This window comes from Bombus impatiens, unplaced genomic scaffold (genome assembly GCF_000188095.3).
Source record: "Bombus impatiens unplaced genomic scaffold, BIMP_2.2 scf_0321, whole genome shotgun sequence".
In the NCBI taxonomy this organism is placed as follows: domain Eukaryota; kingdom Metazoa; phylum Arthropoda; class Insecta; order Hymenoptera; family Apidae; genus Bombus; species Bombus impatiens.
Genome location: NT_176740.1, coordinates 1,403,910 through 1,424,930, shown reverse-complemented (window position 1 = coordinate 1,424,930; position 21,021 = coordinate 1,403,910). Strand labels below are relative to the sequence as shown.

General features: G+C 37.1%; 2 protein-coding genes across 9 annotated transcripts in view; one reads left to right on the top strand and one right to left on the bottom strand.

Annotated features, from left to right (window-relative positions):
- Positions 1-9: 9 nt before the first annotated feature.
- LOC100748609 (histone H3.3-like) lies at positions 10-1,827 on the top strand. Of its 3 annotated transcripts, none has more exons than XM_024367601.2 (4): positions 10-152; positions 843-885; positions 1,016-1,176; positions 1,325-1,827. In XM_024367601.2, exons 1-4 carry the CDS (start codon positions 43-45, stop codon positions 1,494-1,496), a joined length of 486 nt encoding a protein of 161 aa, XP_024223369.1. In that variant the 5' UTR covers positions 10-42; the 3' UTR covers positions 1,497-1,827. The 3 variants fall into 3 exon arrangements, with proteins under 3 accessions (XP_024223369.1, XP_003489478.1, XP_012240934.1); XM_003489430.4 differs by having other exon boundaries at positions 147-543; positions 1,325-1,825; XM_012385511.3 differs by lacking the exon at positions 10-152 and adding an exon at positions 582-751 and having other exon boundaries at positions 1,325-1,826.
- Positions 1,828-3,476: 1,649 nt separating this feature from the next.
- LOC100748489 (sterile alpha and TIR motif-containing protein 1) overlaps positions 3,477-21,021 on the bottom strand; it is a 140,535-nt gene continuing 122,990 nt past the window's right edge. For 5 of the 6 annotated variants that reach the window (XM_024367599.2, XM_024367596.2, XM_024367597.2 and 2 more), the window contains 6 exons: positions 9,352-9,453; positions 5,170-7,167; positions 4,912-5,078; positions 4,469-4,678; positions 4,325-4,366; positions 3,848-3,900 (listed from right to left, as the gene is read on the bottom strand). In XM_024367599.2, coding sequence (XP_024223367.1) covers positions 4,501-4,678; positions 4,912-5,078; positions 5,170-7,167; positions 9,352-9,453 — 2,445 coding nt within the window. In that variant the 3' untranslated portion in view covers positions 3,848-3,900; positions 4,325-4,366; positions 4,469-4,500. Of the gene's footprint in view, positions 3,901-4,324; positions 4,367-4,468; positions 4,679-4,911; positions 5,079-5,169; positions 7,168-9,351; positions 9,454-21,021 lie in introns of all 6 variants that reach the window. The other variant, XM_012385556.3, reaches the window with a different exon arrangement.

The window sequence follows — 21,021 nt, the reverse complement described above, 5'->3', positions numbered from 1 at the left end:
TCATTCGCCAATATATCGATTTATCTTAACGTATATTTATGTATGTATGTATGTATAGATATAGATACTATACTATCAGAGTACCTGTTGCATATCCACGTGCTTGAAAATAGCTATCTTTTGCCTGCATGTGTAACTCCGTATCTAAGTAGGTAAGTTGCTGTGTTCATGTTATTAACACATAAATTAGTCACATAAAAATATGCATACATTGTTTTAGTCGAGTCTTTGTTCTATGGTAATCGTGAGAGAAAGTTAGAAATAGATTGGATTGGTTTACTACTATTGGTTTACTACTACAGTAGTCATCTAACCATAAATGTCCACTGTCTCAAGTAGTAGAATTCCCGCCAAGCTTTTCACATTTTGGCGCCATTAAGTGAAGTTGTTTTTAATTGTGCTTTTATGTTTTTTTATGACTTAACTTTTCATTTAAGTAAAGTGCAAACAGTCTAATATAGTAAAAAGTATTTAAAACATACGTACATCATAATTTAAGTAAAGTCAAATATTAAAAATGGTACGCCGAAAAGCTGATGCAAGGTTAGTCACAGATATATTGTGTAATTAATATTAGAAACTTCATACAGTGAAATATATTAGATAATGACGATTTTTAATGAAACCTGGATATCTGAAACCCGTTTATGATAGTCTTTATGGATTTAATTGTCGAAAAAATTATTGTAAAAAAGTCTCTAAACCGTTTCATTTGAACCTGTCATTTTCAAATGCGTCAGATTCATGTGATGTATACATTACTATAAGCAATATTTTTATGTGAAATATTAACACTTTATGTTAAAATTATATTATTATAAAATTTAGTGTTATTGTTTTAGATCAATTGACAGTTCGCGAACAGCACACAGTGATAAATCTAGGGTAAGAATATTTTGAGAAAAACAGTTTCTAATCACACCATGGCTTTATAAATTTAATGTTATTTAAAAATCTTTCTAAATAAATAAATAAGTATAGAACGTTATTATTAATTATTACATACTTTTCTTAGACTGACGTTTTAGTGGACAGACGCAAAATTCAAAAGGCACACATTTTGAAAGAAATTCGATATTTTAGAAAAAGTGTAGAATTGCTTATACCAAAACTACCTTTTGCTCGTATAGTTAAAGAAATTATGACAGATTTATTTCCTAGAAGTGATGTAAGAAGGTAAAGTTTATTTATTAATAATATAATATAATATAATATAATATATATATATATATATATATATATATATTTAAAATAATATATAAATATTTGAATTTTTAAAGTAAATCAAAGATCTCATACTATAAATTTTATAATTTGTACATAGAGTACAACCATTGGCACTTGAAGCACTGCAAGAAGCTGCTGAAGCATATCTAGTTCAATTCTTTGAAGATTGTGTATTATTGTCACAGCATGGAAAGCGTGTGACTCTTCAAATTCAAGATATGATTTTAATGAGACGACTCAGAGGAAGAGATGATATTATAAATAAATGAAGTGATTTCGCTATTAGGCTTGATAATTTTATTGTATATTTATAATATATTTTGTATATTTGTATATTTAATATTACCTGATATAAACATTTTAAATATTCTACTAATTTTATTAAGGATACGAATTGTTTCATGCTATGAAGGCTACACCATTGTTTTTACCTTTTATGAAATGTTTTATTGTATGTTTAATAATTTGCATATATATCATTTGATAATACTAATTAATAAAAAAAGGAAAGATAATATTGACTGTTATATATTACGATTATGTATTAAAATTGGAATATTCTTGACAAATTCACTGTGTTCTTATCTGGCATAGTATTTAGTATAATGTACATGACACTAAGAATTGTGGAGTGTTTGATAACAAATTAAACTTGTAATGATTTGTTCAATAAAATTTATTTTATGGGAAACAAACTTTTGATAAAATTCTTACGTTTACTTTACGAAACTTTGGTAAAATATACATTTCTTGATTCTTCGGCAGGATCTTAGAATAGTACATATCGAAGCTTCGTAAGGTTCACTTCGTACGGATTTTGTTCGAATTTTCTTCATATGTAACGTAACATCAGTTAAATGTGATACAGTAAAAACGATTATTAAACAATAAAATATAGCGTAACCGGTTGTTACGATAAAATTTCTTTTATTATTTCGTACGGGTTAGCTGCCATCACTCGCAACATCTGTCACAAATGGAACATTATATTACGATATCCTAAAAAAACCGACTAAAAAATAGTATTACAAATAACAATGCTACCTACCTACGCGTCTATAACATATATGTATATCTATAATACAATTTGATAAGGAAATATAAAAGTCACCTGGAAATAAACAGGCTACTCTTTTGTGTTTCTGTATATCTGAGAAAAATCTCGCATCTCGTAATTCTGAATTTCTAAAAAGACACTTTGTAATAGGCACAACATTAATTACATGTTTATGTTGCCTGTCATTGTTCAGAAGCGAAGCTACGACAACTCGCAACTTTACCATGGCGATGCTTTATGACCATTTCTTTATTCGCTATACATTTTTTAAGTATCGTGTACACTCATGGCTAGTAATAATCTGACTTTCGAAAGATTTTACATAATTTTGTTCTTCTTTTCTTTCTTTTTCTCGATCATCTTAAATATGTACATTCATTACACGATACATTATTGTGTGATAGGGAAAGGAAATACTGTTTATCGAGGCGAGTCTGTACATCTCGAAAACAACTTCTAATATAGAATAGGAAAACAGTTTGAAAGACGAGCGAATATATACGATATTTGGTTGCGAAACATCGCGTAGCTGGAATCGCCAAGCTCGATCAACAATACGTTTATATACTACAATTAATCATCGTAAAATTAAATAACAAGTCTTTGTATCGTCGTAATCTGACAAAAGTCATTTCCTCATAAAAGATCGCACTTTGTTCACGCATTTATCCATAAAGTTCTTTTTTCGTTTCGGCTCGGCTCCTGTTGGAAGCGAGAGCAACGAGCCCTGTTCCCGTGATTTAGACTTGTATTCGTTTGACGAAATGCTTCCGTCAGAGTCTAGCCCCGCACCACAGCTTTTCGCTTTGAGCAGTGTCGATTTATCGCTTCCCGTTACGACCAATCGTTCCTTCAATTCTGTGTTACTATCACAAGGATCAACGTTCTCTGAACTAGCCTGGGAGTCCTTTTCGTCTTCCATGCTCGAAGTCACAGACGACAACGCTGTATCTACACTCACGAATCGATTCGGTTTCGGTGGTCGTGTTGGTAAATTTTGTTCCCCTTTGTCGTTGTTCTCCTCGAAATTTGACGATTTTTGCAACTCTTTTTGCTCTACAATATTAACCGATTCCGATTTTATTTCTGCAGCTGTTTTTAATCGCTGTCTAGGAATTGGTATTGGACTTTGATTTCCATTCAACTTTGTTTTCCGATCATTAGACTTGTGAGAATGAAGATTAACAGTTGACCCTCTATCTATATTGTTTTGTGCCCCTTCTGGTACAATTTGAAAAAGATTGTTTTCTACTTTAGTATCAGAAAGTCTGTCTAAAACTTCCAGGGATATTCTGGAGTCAATTTCGTTCTCGTTGCCTGGCTTCGATGATTCTGCAGTCTTCTTTTCTGGCACTATATCTTCATCTAACAAACCATCCAAGCTTCTGGACCTTGGTCTCGCCTGTGCTTCTGGCTCTCTAACAGGAGAAACTGATTTCTTCTCATCTTGATCTAACAGTTCCAACGAACGAGATCTGGTGGACGGAGAAGGGGGATGTCGTGGAGGTCTTCGTGGTACTGGACTTCCTCCAGGCTGCGTATGGGTGAACTTCAATCGCGGAGACGTAGGCGGTAAACCCATTAACCAACGGGACGGACTTGACGATTTTCTAAGCCTGCAATGAGAGTAGAAATAGTAGTGGATTCTAATTGTGTGGACTAGTAAATAAGCACAATTATTTTGATACAGTCACAAGTACAACAATCATGCAGCTCTATAGTTTTATTATTTTAAGGCACAAGATTGACATATATGAAATATTGCTTCGTTCTTCGATTATACACATATCATTGGTTCATCTTACAATGGTTTCTTTAATTATTATTATATATTTAAATATGATATGAATACAAATTTTGTTGTTGTAAAGGAATCATTCTAAGATAAAACACATTGAAATATCTAGCACACTTCATGGCTATATAAATAATAAAAATTAAAATACACAATAATAATAGAAAAAAAGCAGACTATGTGAAGAATAAGCTGATAAGACATCAATTACAACATAAATGTAAGATTAAATTTCCTCGACTGACCTAGACGTGATTGATTGTCTTTAGCGTGATTGTTAATCCTGGCTGCATAGAAATAAAAGAATTGTGTTAGAATTAATGCACTCCAAAATTTAGTAAGAGTTTAATCCTCTAGATGAATATTATTTTTGTGAAAAGGATAGATACCTGCTCGGTATGGCTGTGGGCGGGCCCTCTAGTCAATCTCGCCCTCCTGTCGAGTCTTTGTCACTGCCCCTGCTTTCATTACTGTGCATACGTTGATAGTTCGGTGGCTGTCTTATAGTTGTGTTACCCGGTGTGTTTGGTTGCGTCACGTCCTTGGGCGCGATGCTTCTTGGGATATCTGATCTGACTGGTATTTCGCCTCGCATAAACCTGGCAACCAAATTTTTATTTTTGAGAAAATCTTCAGTATATATTCAGATCCGAGATTGCAGAAACTTCAATAAAAAAGAAGAAAAAGAGCAAATTATGTACAGTAAAGAAAGTTTGATATTTCTAAAATATAATGATTTATTATTTCAAACATAAAGAGCTCAATTTTGTAAGCATCAGAAAGTTGAGTGTCTTTTTTTAACTTTTATGTGTTAATAAATGTTTATGATTACCTTTCTAGTTTGTCTACGCAGGCATCTTGGTAATCATGGATCCATCGTACACCATTGAAATGACAAACTGCTCGCATATCTTCAGGGAGTTCTTCAGGCTCTGGCCACTGGAAGTTGTCTATGATAGGAATTATATTACATTGTGATTGTAGAGCTGCTACAATCTCCTGTAAACACCATTAATGTAATATAAGCCACTTTTCTAATAATATCAGCAAGTATACCATTTCACAAAAACAAATTGAATCAATAACTTACCCTATGAACCCAGTCTTTGCATTCACTGTCCTGTATACACCTTTCCAAAGCCTTGGGCGTCAGCACAAGGAGGAAGTGTTTTGCCTGCCTGATGCTTTGCAGCAGGTTATTGTCGAATTTGCCGGCTTCTAACCTTTCAACATCAATGAACACAGAGAAGCCTCTCAGTTGCAAGTGGACTTTCAATAAACTGGCTAACTGGGATCCATTTGATCTTCTATAACTAACAAACACGTCCAAGGATTTATCTGGTGATTCATCCTCCGAAGAACCCAACTGATTGTGCTGCATATTCTTAATAGCATCTAATATCCTCAACCTATGGATGCTATTCGCGATGCCACACTCTGTCAGTAACTGATCTTCAGACAAATTCCTGATGGAGTCTTTGTCAACGCCAGCATTAAGCATACTGTATGTGTAGATTGAGAACTCCTGACCAATTGATTGCAAGAAACTATTTAAATTTCCCGTGTCTCTACTGCTATAATCAGCCATCTTCTTTAAATTCTGCAATTCTCTGGTAAACCTTCTCCTCCTGATACCATTTGTTAAACCAATATCTTCTTTGAGATTCTCTTCTGTCAGCTGTAACAATAAATCACCATCCACTCTACTTTCCACAAAGTTCTGTGCACATTCCGCGAATCCAATCTGTTTCACCCACTCTCTGACATCTTCTGTAGACCAGAGAGGTACCTGTTGGCTGAGTTTATGAGGAATCTCCTCCCCAATTAAACGTAATGCCTGCGCCGCGTACTTGGAAGCAATTGCATTAGGACAACTAGCTACTTTCTTTAACGGTTCAATGGCTCCTATCGCACGGAAGATCTCCGTGTTGCCCTGCTGTTTCTTGATGCCAGCCTCCATACAGAAATGGAAAGCTGCCAGATTCCTAGCTTCCTCTCTTTTTGAGCTTAGTACCGGTACCAGCCTCTCAAGCCAATTTTTACTCTGACCATGTGCATGTGCTAGATTCGACTTGGCGAATTCATAGGGATTATGTGAGGTTACAAATGGTTCAACTAGATCCAGTGTACCAGACTTTAACACTGCAGCTTCTATTTCCTTATTGGCTACTAATACAGCAATTGCCAGACAAGCATAGTACTTAATGTTGTCGTCATTGTGGAAAGCTAGTGGAAACAGCCACATAGGCACTTTTCTCTTGATCATGGCTTCCTGATTTTCTGCACCACCATATAGAGACAGATTGGCGAGAGCACCAGCACAGTGTCTCAACGTTTCAATGTCGTTCTTTCTACATTCGAATAGAACAGCATCTAGACCACCTAGCCTGATCACATCGCTGCAGGTCCCTTCGCTATGTTTAAACAGGTGTTCCAAGATTCCAGTGCCTACTCTCGAATGATCCACCGAATTAGCATTTTTTGTGCATACACAGGCAACGTTCACAACCTTCTCTAAACCGTGTTCCACTACGTGTGCCCTGTTCTCTGTGGTCAGACACTGTTCTAATAATCTGGCCGAAGAAAACTGTAGTTCATTATCGCTGGCTATACAGTTGGACATTAATAAATCAAGACCACCTCTCGTTCTAAGGGTGTTACATAGGGTGTAACCTAATTCGTGACCATGAGTAGGTACTGCCCACGCTTTTCTAATGATTTCGTTCACTCTGTCTAATAACAACGGTGCCTTGCCACTTTTACAATCGTTGGCTTTTAGACGTTCCACGAAATTGTCTAGGAAATTAGAGTATTTGGCGATGGCTCGATCGACGTCCTGGGGATTCGATTTTGAGCATAGAAGGTCTAGATCGTCCAGAGGTAGAGAAAGAAGTTCGTCTTCAGCCGGCCTCATGCCGTTCATCAATTGATTCACTGCACTCGCTGCGCTGATCATTGAAGATTTTGAGGTGACTCCTTTCGCGATTGTGATACTTGACTGCGAACTTGCTGCAGAAATGTGTTTCTCGTGGTTGAAGATCCCGGTTGAAGTGACCGTTTGTCTTTGTTGTTGTGCTGCCATAGCTTTCTGAAATAGAAAAAGATAATCCCTCTTAGAATTGTTAAAGTTATTAAAGAAGTTGCAAAATTGCAACGAAGCTGTGAATACAATTTTTCTCTATTTTCCTCGTAATTCGTAAATAATAATGACGAATGTAAACCTTTTATCAAAATGATTGTAAATATCTTTTTTCGTCATTTTTCTTATAACTTGTGGAAATTTTGAATATAAAAAGAATATAACTCGTCTTCCTTCTTTTTAAACCCTAAAGGGTAAAACAAACTCTTTAAATACGACTGAAAGAAATGAAAAATTTTCCGAAAGTTTTAATATAAATGAATCCTTCTTGGTCGTACGAATCATCAAACGCAAAGGACATCGTCAATCTTTAGAATAAGCGTTTTAGGTTGGCGTTGAACACGCCGTAACTTGGCGTCACAGAGAATTATCACTACTGTGCCACGTCCGCTCCCCGTATCTTTATTATTTCTGTATCGCTACGTAACGCATCAAGCACGACGGAACATCTCAAACTTTTCCATTACTCTTCCTTTTCCATTATCGCTGATTAAACGCTAATCTACATCATCTTCGACTTAAGTCTATTGTTTAGAATCCACACCAAATATCACGCTCTCTTTCTCTCATAATTATCAAATATTGGTTTAAAGTGTTCTGTATCACGTGGTTTATTCAATAATTAGAAGAGTTCACAGCGAAGCTTCTGGATTAGATAAAGAAAAGATACTACTCTCTGATATATATATTTTCACTTTAATTAGATACTATCAGACATATTTGCTAGATTTTTCTAGCAGATATTCTACACGTTTCTACTTGTTTTCAATTGATTTAAGCTCGGCGCTACTTATTTTAATCTATTTATCTCACGATTTTCGATCAAATCTTTCACCGAAAAAATTAACAAAACAACAAAACATGACGACGATAAAAGTCTATTTCTCTTTAAGAAACTTTTCTTTAAAAGAATTCTCCAAATCTACGAAAAGGATCTCCAAAGTTTCAGAACAAAATCCTGTAATGAAGGCTTCAAGAGCTAGTGGACAATTTGAATCATGTTCTTTTGCCTCGGAGTTTTTAGGACATATATAACGTAATAATAAATAAACTTTAGCCAAAACAATGTCGCTGCTACGCGCAATCGTCAAAAAAAGAAAAAAAACGAATTTAATTTTCCGGTACTCTGCCGACCAGTATAAATAAACGAACGCGGTCTTAGAGAACATTCTCTGCATTTATAATTATTTTAAAATATATTTGACGGTTTAACATCAAGTTATCTCGTCATTTAAACCACACGACCAACTATCCTCTACAAGCGTATCGAGTCAAACCAATAACGAAACACGAAGAAGATTCGAAGAAAGAATTATGAGAAAACTGAGAACAACGGCTACCAATTTCGAGTCGAGGCTATACTTCCGCAGCATAGCAGCGGATTCCATCGTCTTCCGGGACACGGTGTCGAGCTACCGGTCGGGAAATCGAGAAACACTGAAAGTCGGCGCAAGCTGATCACTGTTTAAATTTGCAGATCCCACTTTTCACGACGGAGATGATGGCATATAAATTTACGAAGAGCGTCAGGACGCGCCTCTAGTCTGCACGTGTGCCAAATAGCATAACGGAGGATGAATATATTGGCCGTTGAACGGTACAGGACTCGTGCTTTTCGAATGTTTGCTTGGTGGCTGGCCAAACACGAACGATTCTACTTGATGGTGACCATCGAATGTTTCCACGTTTCTTGGTATCGTGGCTTTTCGACGAAAACTGTGACATATTTATTACGTGCGATTCTTTTTTAACGTTTATATAGTGCGAAATATCGAGTTCTTGGAACGAACGAATTTTTGTGAGTAACGTTCATTTTTTCTTTCTTTCTTTCTGTTTCTCTTTTAGATATTCTCTGTATCGCCTAGCACGACTGGACGTTAATATCAATGTTTACGTTTTGAAACAGGAACACGATTACCTACAACATTGATCGATGCTCTTCGTATTATTTTAATTCTAATTAATTATATATACATAACGTACTTAGGAACGTATTAATCGAATTATTTAGTTATTTGGTCGTTGATAATATCTGTGAATGATCTTTCGTTTTATTCCAATTTTCGAACTTTGTACGCCAAGATATGATTGTTAAAGAGTGTTGCTGTTATTTTCTGTTTCTCTTTCTCTTACTTTCTCCGAACTGAATGAATCGCTCTGTAGCTTCATCGTGGATGCAGCCATGTTATTGCTTTCCTGGTGCGACAGGTCGCCAGCTTTTAAGCTTCTCTGTTCCTGCAACAAACAGAAGCATGGGTTTTTATTAATACTTTTACGAGCTCTAGACTCGCGAGCCGCATAAAATCATCTTTCAACGACCTACGTGAAGATAACGTTTCGAAACTATTTTAACTACCTACGTGAAGATAACGTTTCGAAACTATTTCAAAGACGATACAAACGCTTAAAAATATCCCTAACATTTTTCAATTTACTGCAAGATTGTTTCGAAGAGGGAAAGGAACGTGGAGAGATACTTTGAGAAAGCGTAGCCTTGAAATATTTCATCGAGTAAACAACTAAATAAAAATACACCACAGATCCTTTGCAAACTATATTATTGTCATACTTATACATCACAGAGATATAAACCCTTACAACGAAGAACAAAACTTGATGCTAGCAAGGAGAATAAAACCAATTCGTAATTTAGCAATTGGATTAAATTCGAGCGAAAATAGCAAGTTCCACGTAAGAGAGTGCATATTCGCAGAAAATCGTTGCTTAAAAATGCTTCTAGGAAATCCAACTGAAGCTTCATTCGTTCGTGTTGCCAAATCACTTCGAATCGAGAGGGAACCTCCAAACATCGCGAGATCTCAGTATACAAAAACAAAAGCGTCAAAGTCGTCAGTGAGTGAAATTCCAAAAACATTCCGAGAATATTTCGCGTAAAGTTGCGAAACAGTATCGATGGAACTTCAAAGAACTGGAGAATAAACTTTCGAGTAAACGTGTCGATGATAGGGCGTCGTTTCAACGGACTGCAGACACGAATATTTAATATCGAGACGCGTGTTGTAAGGAATTAGCGTGACATCGAAGACCCACTTACTGCGAGTTGGCTAATAACGACGCTAATTCGCGGATGAGATCCGATAACATCGGAACGCGAGCCACAATTGCGCCACTGTGACTTGCAAGTAGCAGCAGATTTCCATCGTTTTATCGTGACGGAGAGAGTACTCCTATTAATCGAGACGCTTCTGAGCTCTTGTCGAGCCTACTGGACGAGACTTCTTTCGCGCAATTATCGTTGCGAAAACGTCTCGTTGAGACTGAGACTACACGATCTGATTCTTAGTGGCGCATAGTGAGACGATAACGCAGATAAAAATGTCAATCGTGGTCTTTTTATATCTATAAATAGATTTTTCATGCATGAGAATTATGCAGATATCGATATTAATAAAATAACAATTATGCAAATTGCGCAAAGTACTTTTGATAAATTCAATGGCGCGGAAATTCATAGAATGCATACCTGTAATAGGCATATTAAAATATATAAAATTTTCGAAAGTGGAGGGAGTACTGGTTCTCTTTATAAAAGTATAAGATTGCATAAAAATCTGTAATATATTTTTGAGCGTTAATGTTTATGCAGATTCATATTTTCATGAATATCATTGGCGAAGTAGAAGGTAGATAGAGACTCGTTTCATCCCTTGGTAGATGCTATAACAGGCATTTTGCGTATTTTTGTATATTTAAATCGTTTTTAATTAGGACTTAGATCGATATTATTCTTGAGTATCGTCGAATGAGAAATCAGAGATGAAAAATTTGTTGAGCTCGTTGCAAGCTTTTCGATTCTTTTTTTTTTTTTTGCTTCAACCACAATTTCAGAAGATAAGTAGAATATTATCGTGTGAATAAATATTTTTCAATGAATGAAATTCTTTCATGAATAATTAATCAGAATGTCCAACAGTCGTACATGTGTGTATTATATTTTTGAGAAAAATAAAACAGATGTTTCTTTCTTCTAGTCTTCATAAATTATTTATGAAGAGATTACTATTTTAACAATGTTATTTTGGGAACGAACCTTAAAAAAAAATATAATGTTTCTCGTTCCACTGTCTGGCAATCCGAAGAGTTTCGTGTTTCTAATTAAGCGTTTGTTCTTTAGGATATTCAATTTATATTACGTTTCTTCTATACGAAAGTGTGCAAGAACGATTGGACACCTTTCGGATCAAACGTTGGTAATCGTCGACATGTAAAACGTTCTGCAAATATTGCCCCTTGATCTCAATGTCACTTGCTATCTTTCGTCTAGATTATCAATCATACTTTCATCGAGGAAAATCAATACGCAGCTTCGTCGGATAACATATCAATTGCAATAAAATGGAGAAAGTTTCCAATAAATACAACGATTAACGCGAACCGTCCAATTCCTTAAATTTCCATCGTCGTTGCGAAATATAACACGAAATGAAGAAATGTCCTTCGATTTAACACCAATAAAAAAAAGAAAAAACACTCAGCAACCGATCACAAAAAACTGAGAAAAATTCCGAACACCGGTAAATACAACGATTGACGTAAATTTTCAGCCTGCGTCAGCATCGGCAGACATAAAACAAAATAGAAAAATTCTTCAACTTAACAACACCAATCTGCCAAGACGCACTGAACAATTATTATTCACTAAAAGAAAAAATTGGAAAAAATTCGAGTACCAATAAATATGGAATTGAAACGATGGTCAAGCGTCGAAGAAACGCTGTCCAACGAGCATCGAGGCGGAAAACCTCGAGGACGAGCTTCCGCGACACAGTTCCATAACAGTCTGGTCCGTCGAAAGCTCATCGGCCGCGGCTCGACCACTCCGCGCGCGCTCCGGCTTCTGACGTATTTCTCTAAATATAATCCGAGCGTATCGTCACGAGGCTGGCCAGCGTCGTTCTCCGTGTTTCGCTCGTCCCTGCCACCTTACGCGCGAACACGAGTCCCCACGTGCCACCATCGTCTTATCGTTTGTTTCTTGGACTTTAAAGTGCGATTTCACCGAGAAATCGCGAGTAATTAATAATTAGTTCTATTTGAAAGATTTCCTTCAAGTGGAATTGTAATTTCCGATGGTTTTGGATCAGCGTTAAGCGACGCGATTCAAGGGTTGAACAACGGATATTTAATGAATTTTTGGTAAATACGACGTATTACGATGAGAGAGCAAATGGAGGAGAAATTTTGACGATTCGTAATTGTATCATACGATATTATACGATCGTTTCGATTCTTGCGAAATAGCAACGTAGCTTGTGACGGTTTTGGATTGCTGTAAAGCAAATAATTGCACGGACATCGTTAAAAATTACCGTGGAGAAGATTCGTTTGGTTCCTCCAATCTTTAGAAGATTCTCTCGAAATAGCATCGTGATTTGTTACTTTTATTTGAGTTGGTGTAAAGAGCCGTGACTCGATTGAATGGCGGATACAGTGAATTGCAACGTAATATTTTGTCGAGCAACGATTACGTACAATTCTTTTGTGTAAGTTTGAATTAATGTGAATGGATATGTAGATACATTGCTAGGGTAAAAGTGCGGATACGAAGATCGTGACGTTTGAATGAGTAAGTCGAATGAATAAATTGGTTATAACAATAGAATTATTGATAAGCAGTGAGATAATAGATCGTGGACTTGTTTATCGACTCATAAATAACTTGTAAATTCAGAAACGCGACGTAACCTTTCTCTTTTTATAATGCAAGATGTAGTCAGTGACAACTTGGCATAGCAGGCTTGTGGCGAGCAAATTTCCACGTCTCTTTTTGTCGTTTTCTACCGTTGGATCGTGTCGTTGAATTTGCCGAAACTGATCATCCGAGTGGACAATTTTTCGCGCCTTGTTAAAAATCACGAGGTTTCTGTTATATTATTCGCAGAAGCGCGAACTCGCTGAATTAGAATAGCCGCGCGCGAGTAAACAAATTCGACAAATTTAAATGTACTCGTCCGGCCATCCGCCTACAGATATTTCTACGATCGTTTACGTCAGCTACACGCGACTTTCAAATAGCTGGCTCGAGTGAAAATAAATGCCACTTGGTACACCGAAACGTTCATCGACCATCGTTGAATTATGGTGGTCGGATTAAGTTGGAAATTTACAGTTGCGTATTTGGTATCGTGTTGATTTGATAAAGCGAAGAAGAAATAGATATTGTATCTTCGTAGGAAATAATGGAAAAATTCGCATGAAAGTTCGTGAGACTTTGTGATCGAAATTAAGTTGAAAATTCAATAGCGACAAATATGCAGATTTCAGTTTGTGCAGATTTGATAAATATCGAATGTAATGGGTGCAAGATGAGTTGGAAAACGAAGAAAAAGATAGCGGTTTTAGGTTGGAAGAAAATATTGGAGACATACGTAGAATAAGGAACGTGTCATTTCCCTCATTCCTCGATGCTAAGTGTGATAACTTTACTTTTGTTTTAGAGATACGCAAATCAATACTAGGTAAGATTAGATACTAAAATGATCAGAAAATTTACTTGGTTATCGACTAAGAGAATTTATCAAATTGAAAGAAAAGAAATGTTTGTCATCCTTAATCTTATCAAGAATAATATCAAGAACAATATTAAGAATAATACGTAAGAACGAAGCGATTGAACGTCATCGAAAGAAAGCATCCATTACGCGGAATTATGTCAACGAATCGCCAAAGAGAGATCACCTTACGTATCATCCGATCAAAATCCGTTTATTTACTTCGTATCACGAAAGATTTCCTCGAATCGTGTCAATAAATCACGCTCTTCTTACGAATATCGATCCAACACCTGCGTTTCTTTATCAACGACAATGCAAAACGATTTTTGTGTTCTCTCAGTCGGATTTCGATCATCCGTCAAACTCCTAGCTTTATTACTTTAATCAACAAATTCCTAAATTTCCGATCTCCAGTCCAATAATCTACTCAGTTCCATACAGTGTTGTGCAAAGCATACGCATAGCGCTTCAACGGAATTCTCGAATCGTTAATCCCCATTGGAAGAACGAGTTTGACACACTGGAAAAATATAAACGTAAAAATTACAATAAACTCACCACTGATCATCTTGCACGAAAGTTCCAACGCACAAGCAATTTACCACCGACGATAAAGCACACACAGTCACTTACCACGTGTTCTCGATCGAAGACTTTTCGATGCATGACGCCGCGATGCACTGGCCACGGTGCGCTCATCTCTACTGGAGTACATATTATACTCCAAGATACCACGAATTTTTTATCCTCCTTAACTCACTAACACTCTGTTCATGGAATTCGAACTATATAACAAACTACACGACTAACGTGATTCACAATCAGATCGAATTTTAATCATCGAATCGATAAGATAAAGCTCGATATCAGCTTCTCTGATAATACGATCGTTTATTCCTCTTTTTCATCCCTCTTCCCTCCCACCTAAAAGATATAACGATATTAAAAGTAATACGGAATCACAGCGAATAAAAGCGACCACCGACAGGTTCGATGGAGTCGTTGCGACGCTCAGCGACCAGACTAAGCAACGAGACATCCACGAGCGTTCAATTTCGTTCAGAATCTCTACTGCACCGTGGCCAAACACGAACACCAGCGAGCCCGGATTTTTCGTTGCGATCCCGTCGCGTTGTTTCTATTTTTCCACGACTAAAAATAACGCTTGTATCACTCGTACCGATGCATGGATTGTCGCGAATTTTCGGATACTTGCACGGCCAACGTTGCGCAATAGTTCAAACAGACGCTTCCGCGATTTAAAGAATGGCCGATGAGAGACCGTGATGACGAGGGAAACCAAATTAGCGTCATTCGTTCGCTTTAGTTCGTTGTTTTTGTTGGATTTGGTTTTCCCATTCGGTGTTGGGTTGAAGAGAGATCGAAGAACGAAGATTGCGTTTCGAATATTGTAAATTCATCTAGTGACGGGATTTAATAACATTGACTTTGGAACATTAAGGTAGACTATAGTGTATCGTGGATCGATTACACCTACACTTTATCTATATTATACTATGTTACACTGCATCGGTTTCGAATTTCGTCATAAACAATAAGTAACGTACATTACAAGACAACGAACACTTTGTCGTAGACTATCTCGCGTGCCAACGATACGACAGGTTTTCTTTGTTAACAAGAGCTTATTAACAGGCTGCTATTTCGACGGATGCGCTTATAAATAATCTAATCCTGCGTGTGACACTATAGTCGTGCAACATTTCTGCTATTAGCGTAATCGCCAAATACATAGAAAGTTCGAACATCGGAATTTCGCATTGACATGGAATTATATTCTTCGAATGACGCAGTGTTCGGATACTGATATTTTCTATCTTTCGAATCATGCAATTTTTGAACGTTATAATCTTTGAAATTCCAGATTTTCAAAAATTAATTGTTCTGCGATATTTCGCAATGTGGTTTTAAAATCATTCAAGTAAATTCTTCGAGTAAGCGAGCATTTCTCTTTATCCGTCCGATAACGTTATCGACATTTTTTTCAAATCAGAAAAACAAGATCGTGTCTTCTCTGAATAGAGAAACGATCAGAGCGTAAGAACCAGAAGGAAGCTTGGTAAAAATTGCTTTCATGAATCATTATCGGTCGAGTACACGATAACGCTATCGGTCTCTTTCTATAAATAAAATTGTATTGCATTGGACAGACGACAATAATTAATTATTGCGACAATATCAACGATGCTTTAATACCGCGATCGATTTTTCCGTAATCGTTTCGCCATAATCCTTTGCTTCTTCATATTTCTCACGGACTTTAATCACTAAGATTCTTTCTCTGATTAATTTTCTAAATACGCTATAATTTATCTAGTCTGCGGATTGTAGCTCATTTATGGAAGATTTAAGCGCTATCCTTCATCTATTCTATAACATAAGCGTTGATAGTTTATAGATCTTCTCTTTATTCCGATACTTTATACAAAAATTCGTAACATAGTCGATGGGATCTCTCTCTGGTTTCGTTCATTCTTCGATTGTTTTTTTTTTTTAACTTTCCTAAAATACTAAAACGATGAAACGACAAGAAAAAATTGTAATTTATGGTATCTTACATAGATATATTTCAAAATAAACTCTCGAAGCTTGTCATTTTGTACCGATATAGATAGAAACGGGTAGAATTTTTGAGTTATGCAAATCGGAGGGTCAAAGGTGTAAAAATGTAATATGGAAAAATATATAAAATATCCAAACTTCTATATAGATGGTATTCGCTATAATATTGAACAAATGAAATTAATCTCCGATTAGATCCAACCTTTTCGTTTTCATGAAAATATAAATCTCCATAAATATCCGCGGTCTAGTGATAATAAATATCGATATCGATCGAAGGAAAATGAGTCTTCCGGTCGAGAGAGGTTTTCGGTGGACTCTTTCCGGAGGCCTTGAACGTGTCCTTGAGAAACATTAGAGGAGATGCTGGCAATTTACCCGAGACAAGTTTCGCGGTCGAGCTCTATTTCGGTTGTGCGGAGATATCGGTGACATCCACGTTTCTCGTTGGCACCGATTCCCGAAAATCCGACCGAAAATTTGAGGGCTGATCTCACTGTATGAGTGTTCATCACTGAATGAACCGCGCTATGAAAAACAAGTACAAAGACACGATGTTGCGCAACGAAGTAAATCGTTTCTTGGACCCCCGCGAAATACTTGGCACCATTCACACTATCATTTAATACACAATACGTCCTAGTGACGTTCAAACAACTTTGTTTCTTACAGAAGTCTTTACCGTGTTGTAGAGAAATTTTCAACGTTGCTAGGCGACCAATGTTACGCAAAAAAACAGATTCACTCATGGAGAAGATACCACGACGTAATAATTTTACGTTATTCGTTGAATAATCGCTTAGCAACTTTCTTTCTTCATGTACGTAAACTTAACAATCCCTTTCTTGAAAACTAGCTACGAGAATAGCTTAAAGAAACGATCAATTCTCATGACATCATAGCCGAAGTGAAATCACCGTGTTATAGATCGAATTGAAATACTTTAATCGTACCATTCTCGGGGATTTATTAGCAAAACTTTCGTTCGCCATGATTCTTTGCCGTCCTGTGCCGCTTTTGGGCCTCAAAACGGGGAAATATCTCCGTGTTAAGCTCGACAACTGCTGCCCCATCGACACACGCGAACCGACCTCTAACAGTGCCAGCAACTAACTGCCTTGCCCTCAGGAAAACGCCGATCGATCGTTCGTGCTGTTTGTTCCGCGTTTATTCCGTTTGAACCGCGTTCACCCTCGTGAGTCGAGGGGAAATTTCATCTCCATGGAAACATCTCTGCGCGTGGGAGAAATTCGTCTCTTTCTTCGAAGTTCTTTTTTCAAAAAAAAAAAAAAAAGATACAGTTTATCTAGTCTATTTCTAATATTTCATGCGAAGAGTTTTATTACGATCCCCCGAAAGTGTAAAAGCTTCTTGCAGATGTTTGATGTTTAGAAGCGTACAGATTTTTCTATTGGAAATTAGTATTTTTTCAAATTGAACGTTTTGTCATTTGTATCAGTTTGCCTTCGAATTGCTCGTTCAATTTTCTTTTTGGATCAAACTTAAATTTCGTTTCGAATGAAAATACATTTGAGAATCAAAGTTATCGAAGCTACGGTCTCTACAAATTCGAGAACAGTTGATTTCTTTAATATTTTTCTACTTGTCTTACTGTTTTAGGAGTGCATAAGAATATCGATCAAGATATTCAATCTTGTAACGAACTCCAAATTTCTTTCTCTCTTTCTCTCTCTCTCTTTCAATCTCAAAATTCTCCCAGCTGATAGCTATGATTCATTCTATCGAAGCCACATGCGTAACAGGACACGTGCATCCAGTGATTCATCTGAAAATGCAACCACACGTAATGATCTCTAAACGTGTTTGCCAACAACTGCGGTTACTTTGAATGCAATTTTTGGAACCATCCAACGGCCGATCGGTAATAAAACTTTCTTGTATCGAACCGTCTGAATAATCCAATTTCCAGAAGTTGCGTGGCTACTTGAACTACTTCTAGGAAACATTCTCGAGTTCCAAAACTGTACTCCCTATTTTAAATATTGCCTCATAGCATAAAGCTCTGAAAAACGATCCTTGTCCATGGCCTATCTTCTTCCAGGAAAACATATACATTTTCGATACGTTTCGTTTCACTGCTCCGACTACTAGAACGTATTACCATTCGAAAGATCGATAAATTACCCAGGGGTAGTTTCTATGACGGACTCCTCGATATGTCACAGAAAAGCACGCTAACGCGAACAAATTTTTAGAAACCGATCGATCGAGGAGACGCGTGTTAACAGGGTAGATTTATAGCGAAAAGAACCTTGGACAGGTCAAGGCTCGCGTAAGCACACGCGATTTCGAGGGAACGGCACGCGGCAACCAGGGAAAATCCATTGTCTTAAGGGTAGACACGCGAACGTTCCATTAAATCGTGGAAGAGACTTCCACGTGCGATAAATTCGAAGTGTGGCTATTTCGAGGCTGCTCCCGTCCGCGTTTCGCGACAATTGTTTACTTTAACATTGTTTGTTGGATGGTGTCGAGGATTCTATATTCTAGGAGAATGTATTACAACGTCGAGTAGATCGGAGTATGGATTTATATAGTTGATTTATGTCTGGCGATTTAGGTTGGTAGCAGAGCTGAAATAACTGGTAATATTGAGTAGGGTAAACAACTACAGAACTTTCTTTTGTTTCATTATCACGTACTGTCTTACTGTCAAAATCTACGTTAGCGATTTATAACTTCATCTACTTATTATTAGCAAACCATAGTCTAACAATTTAAGAAAATAATGTATCTACAGTTAATATGGTATCCTGTAACGAAAAATGTACAATATACTGTAAGGGACTGTTCATTTTGTCACAATGAGATTCAAATTATCGCAATATTAAAAAAAAGATTCGTCTAACCTACCCTATGTTTGAAAAAGGATCGACCTAATCTAACCTTAACTTCCAGAGAAAGATCAACCTAACCTGACTCTACCTTTCAAAGGAAGATCAACCTAACCTAACCCCAGCTTCCAAGAAAGAGATAAACCTAACCTGGTTGTACATTGCAAGAGGGAAAAGACAGAAAGAGAAAACGAGGAAGGAACGTAACGGAACGTCGAATTGCCATCGATAAATTGAGACAGCTACACAACATCGTGCATCGTGGTAGCAGTCAGTGGCTCTGTGTCAAAAATTCCCTAGCTGACTCAAAAGCTACGTGGCCTGGTGAAAAACGCTGGTTAAATTTAGCGCATGGACGTTGCGTAAATAGACGAGTATCTGGTGAAAACGAGTTACGTTGTTCGCATAATCGACAACGAGGCCCTGCGATTCGCGGTCTATCCGAGTTCGACGATTTTCACCAGACAAATAACCCCATTCCACAAACCTACATACTTTCAACGCGTTCTTGGAACATACTTCGACATTGCACACCACGTAGGAAGAAGTTGAGACGAGGATGAATAAATAATAACGACAGTTGTTGATCGATTCAAGATAAGCTATCGGTGTTTCTCGAAAATCGGCCATATATATAGAACCGAGTGATTATAAGAATATTCCACGCTTGTTCATCTTAGACGAAACACTTTGTAATTGGGCAGTTGTTAATTAGATCGAACCTTCTTGATTATTTCTGTTTGATGATACTGAAATAGAAGCTCGGATAATAATGTTCGATGTTGTTTGATAATTAATTAGGAAGATTGAACAACTCGGTTGATGTTTTGTCGCCGGAGGATGAAAAGAAACGCGATTAGAAGATTAATTTATCTTAGTTTAGTATACTTAAAACGATTTCTTGTTAAACTACTCTCGGATTATTGTCGATAGAAATGATTACAAGCGCAGAAAGATGCGACAGAATGATAATTTCCAATGGTAAATTCTCAATTCTCTAAAAATTCCATGATTTCTTTCTTCTGATCTAATCTGGTTTCTATCTTTTTTAGGCGAGCAACCCTAAAGCCAACATCGTTAGAAGAAAAAGATCGCTAAGAAACGCTTTATTAATTCCGTGAGAAGATCATTTTTCGAATCATAATCAGATCGATAGTTGAATCTTCTTCCAGATTTCTCTCGTGGTGACGCGTGTGCCGAAGTTCCAACGATGCAGTAATGGCTCGGCGTTTCCCCGAACATCGGAGACGTTTAAGAAAATGTTTATGCGTCGATCGCGTGAGAACAGTCGGTGTTCGAACGCGAGAGATCATCAGCAAGGAGAAGCGATCGTGTCAACGACCCAAGGGAAGGCAAGTTCCTCTCTGCTAGCTCGGTCAGTTTCGTGCCAAACTATTGTACGCGAGTTGAGTTTAGGCCGCACCCAGTGCAACGCCTTCCGGTGAATCGTCCGGAACCAACCGATATCGCGATATTTGCTTTCCAACTACATTCGCGGCGATAACAATAGACGAAAGATACTTACAGCGAGTTTGAGGAAAATAGGTTTCACTTCGTGTGAATAAATTCTAAATCTAATTGGACACAGACTGCTGCGAGTGTTCTGCTATCTATAGATGTTACAATTCGCTCTTTGTGAATGGATTATTTATTTTTTGATCCTACAACTGCAAGCTCTATTCATTTTCGTTTCAGATATTTCGAAGAAACGGCAGTTCTTTGTTATTCGTACATTGTGCGCTCTCTTGTATAATCATTTCTAGCGAATCGTTACAATGTATCATTAGCGAATCGAAGAATCGTAAGAGCAAACTCCTCTTTCTCAATCTTATAACTTCCCATCGATAGGA

Excerpts from the sequence above, each read along its gene's own strand:
- LOC100748609 (XM_024367601.2), top strand. The coding sequence starts at position 43 with ATGTATGTATGTATAGATATAGATACTATACTATCAGAGTACCTGTTG. Across the intron at positions 153-842 it reads GTAACTCCGTATCTAAGTAG|ATCAATTGACAGTTCGCGAA; the intron begins GTAAGTTGCTGT and ends TTATTGTTTTAG. Across the intron at positions 1,177-1,324 it reads CCTAGAAGTGATGTAAGAAG|AGTACAACCATTGGCACTTG; the intron begins GTAAAGTTTATT and ends ATTTGTACATAG.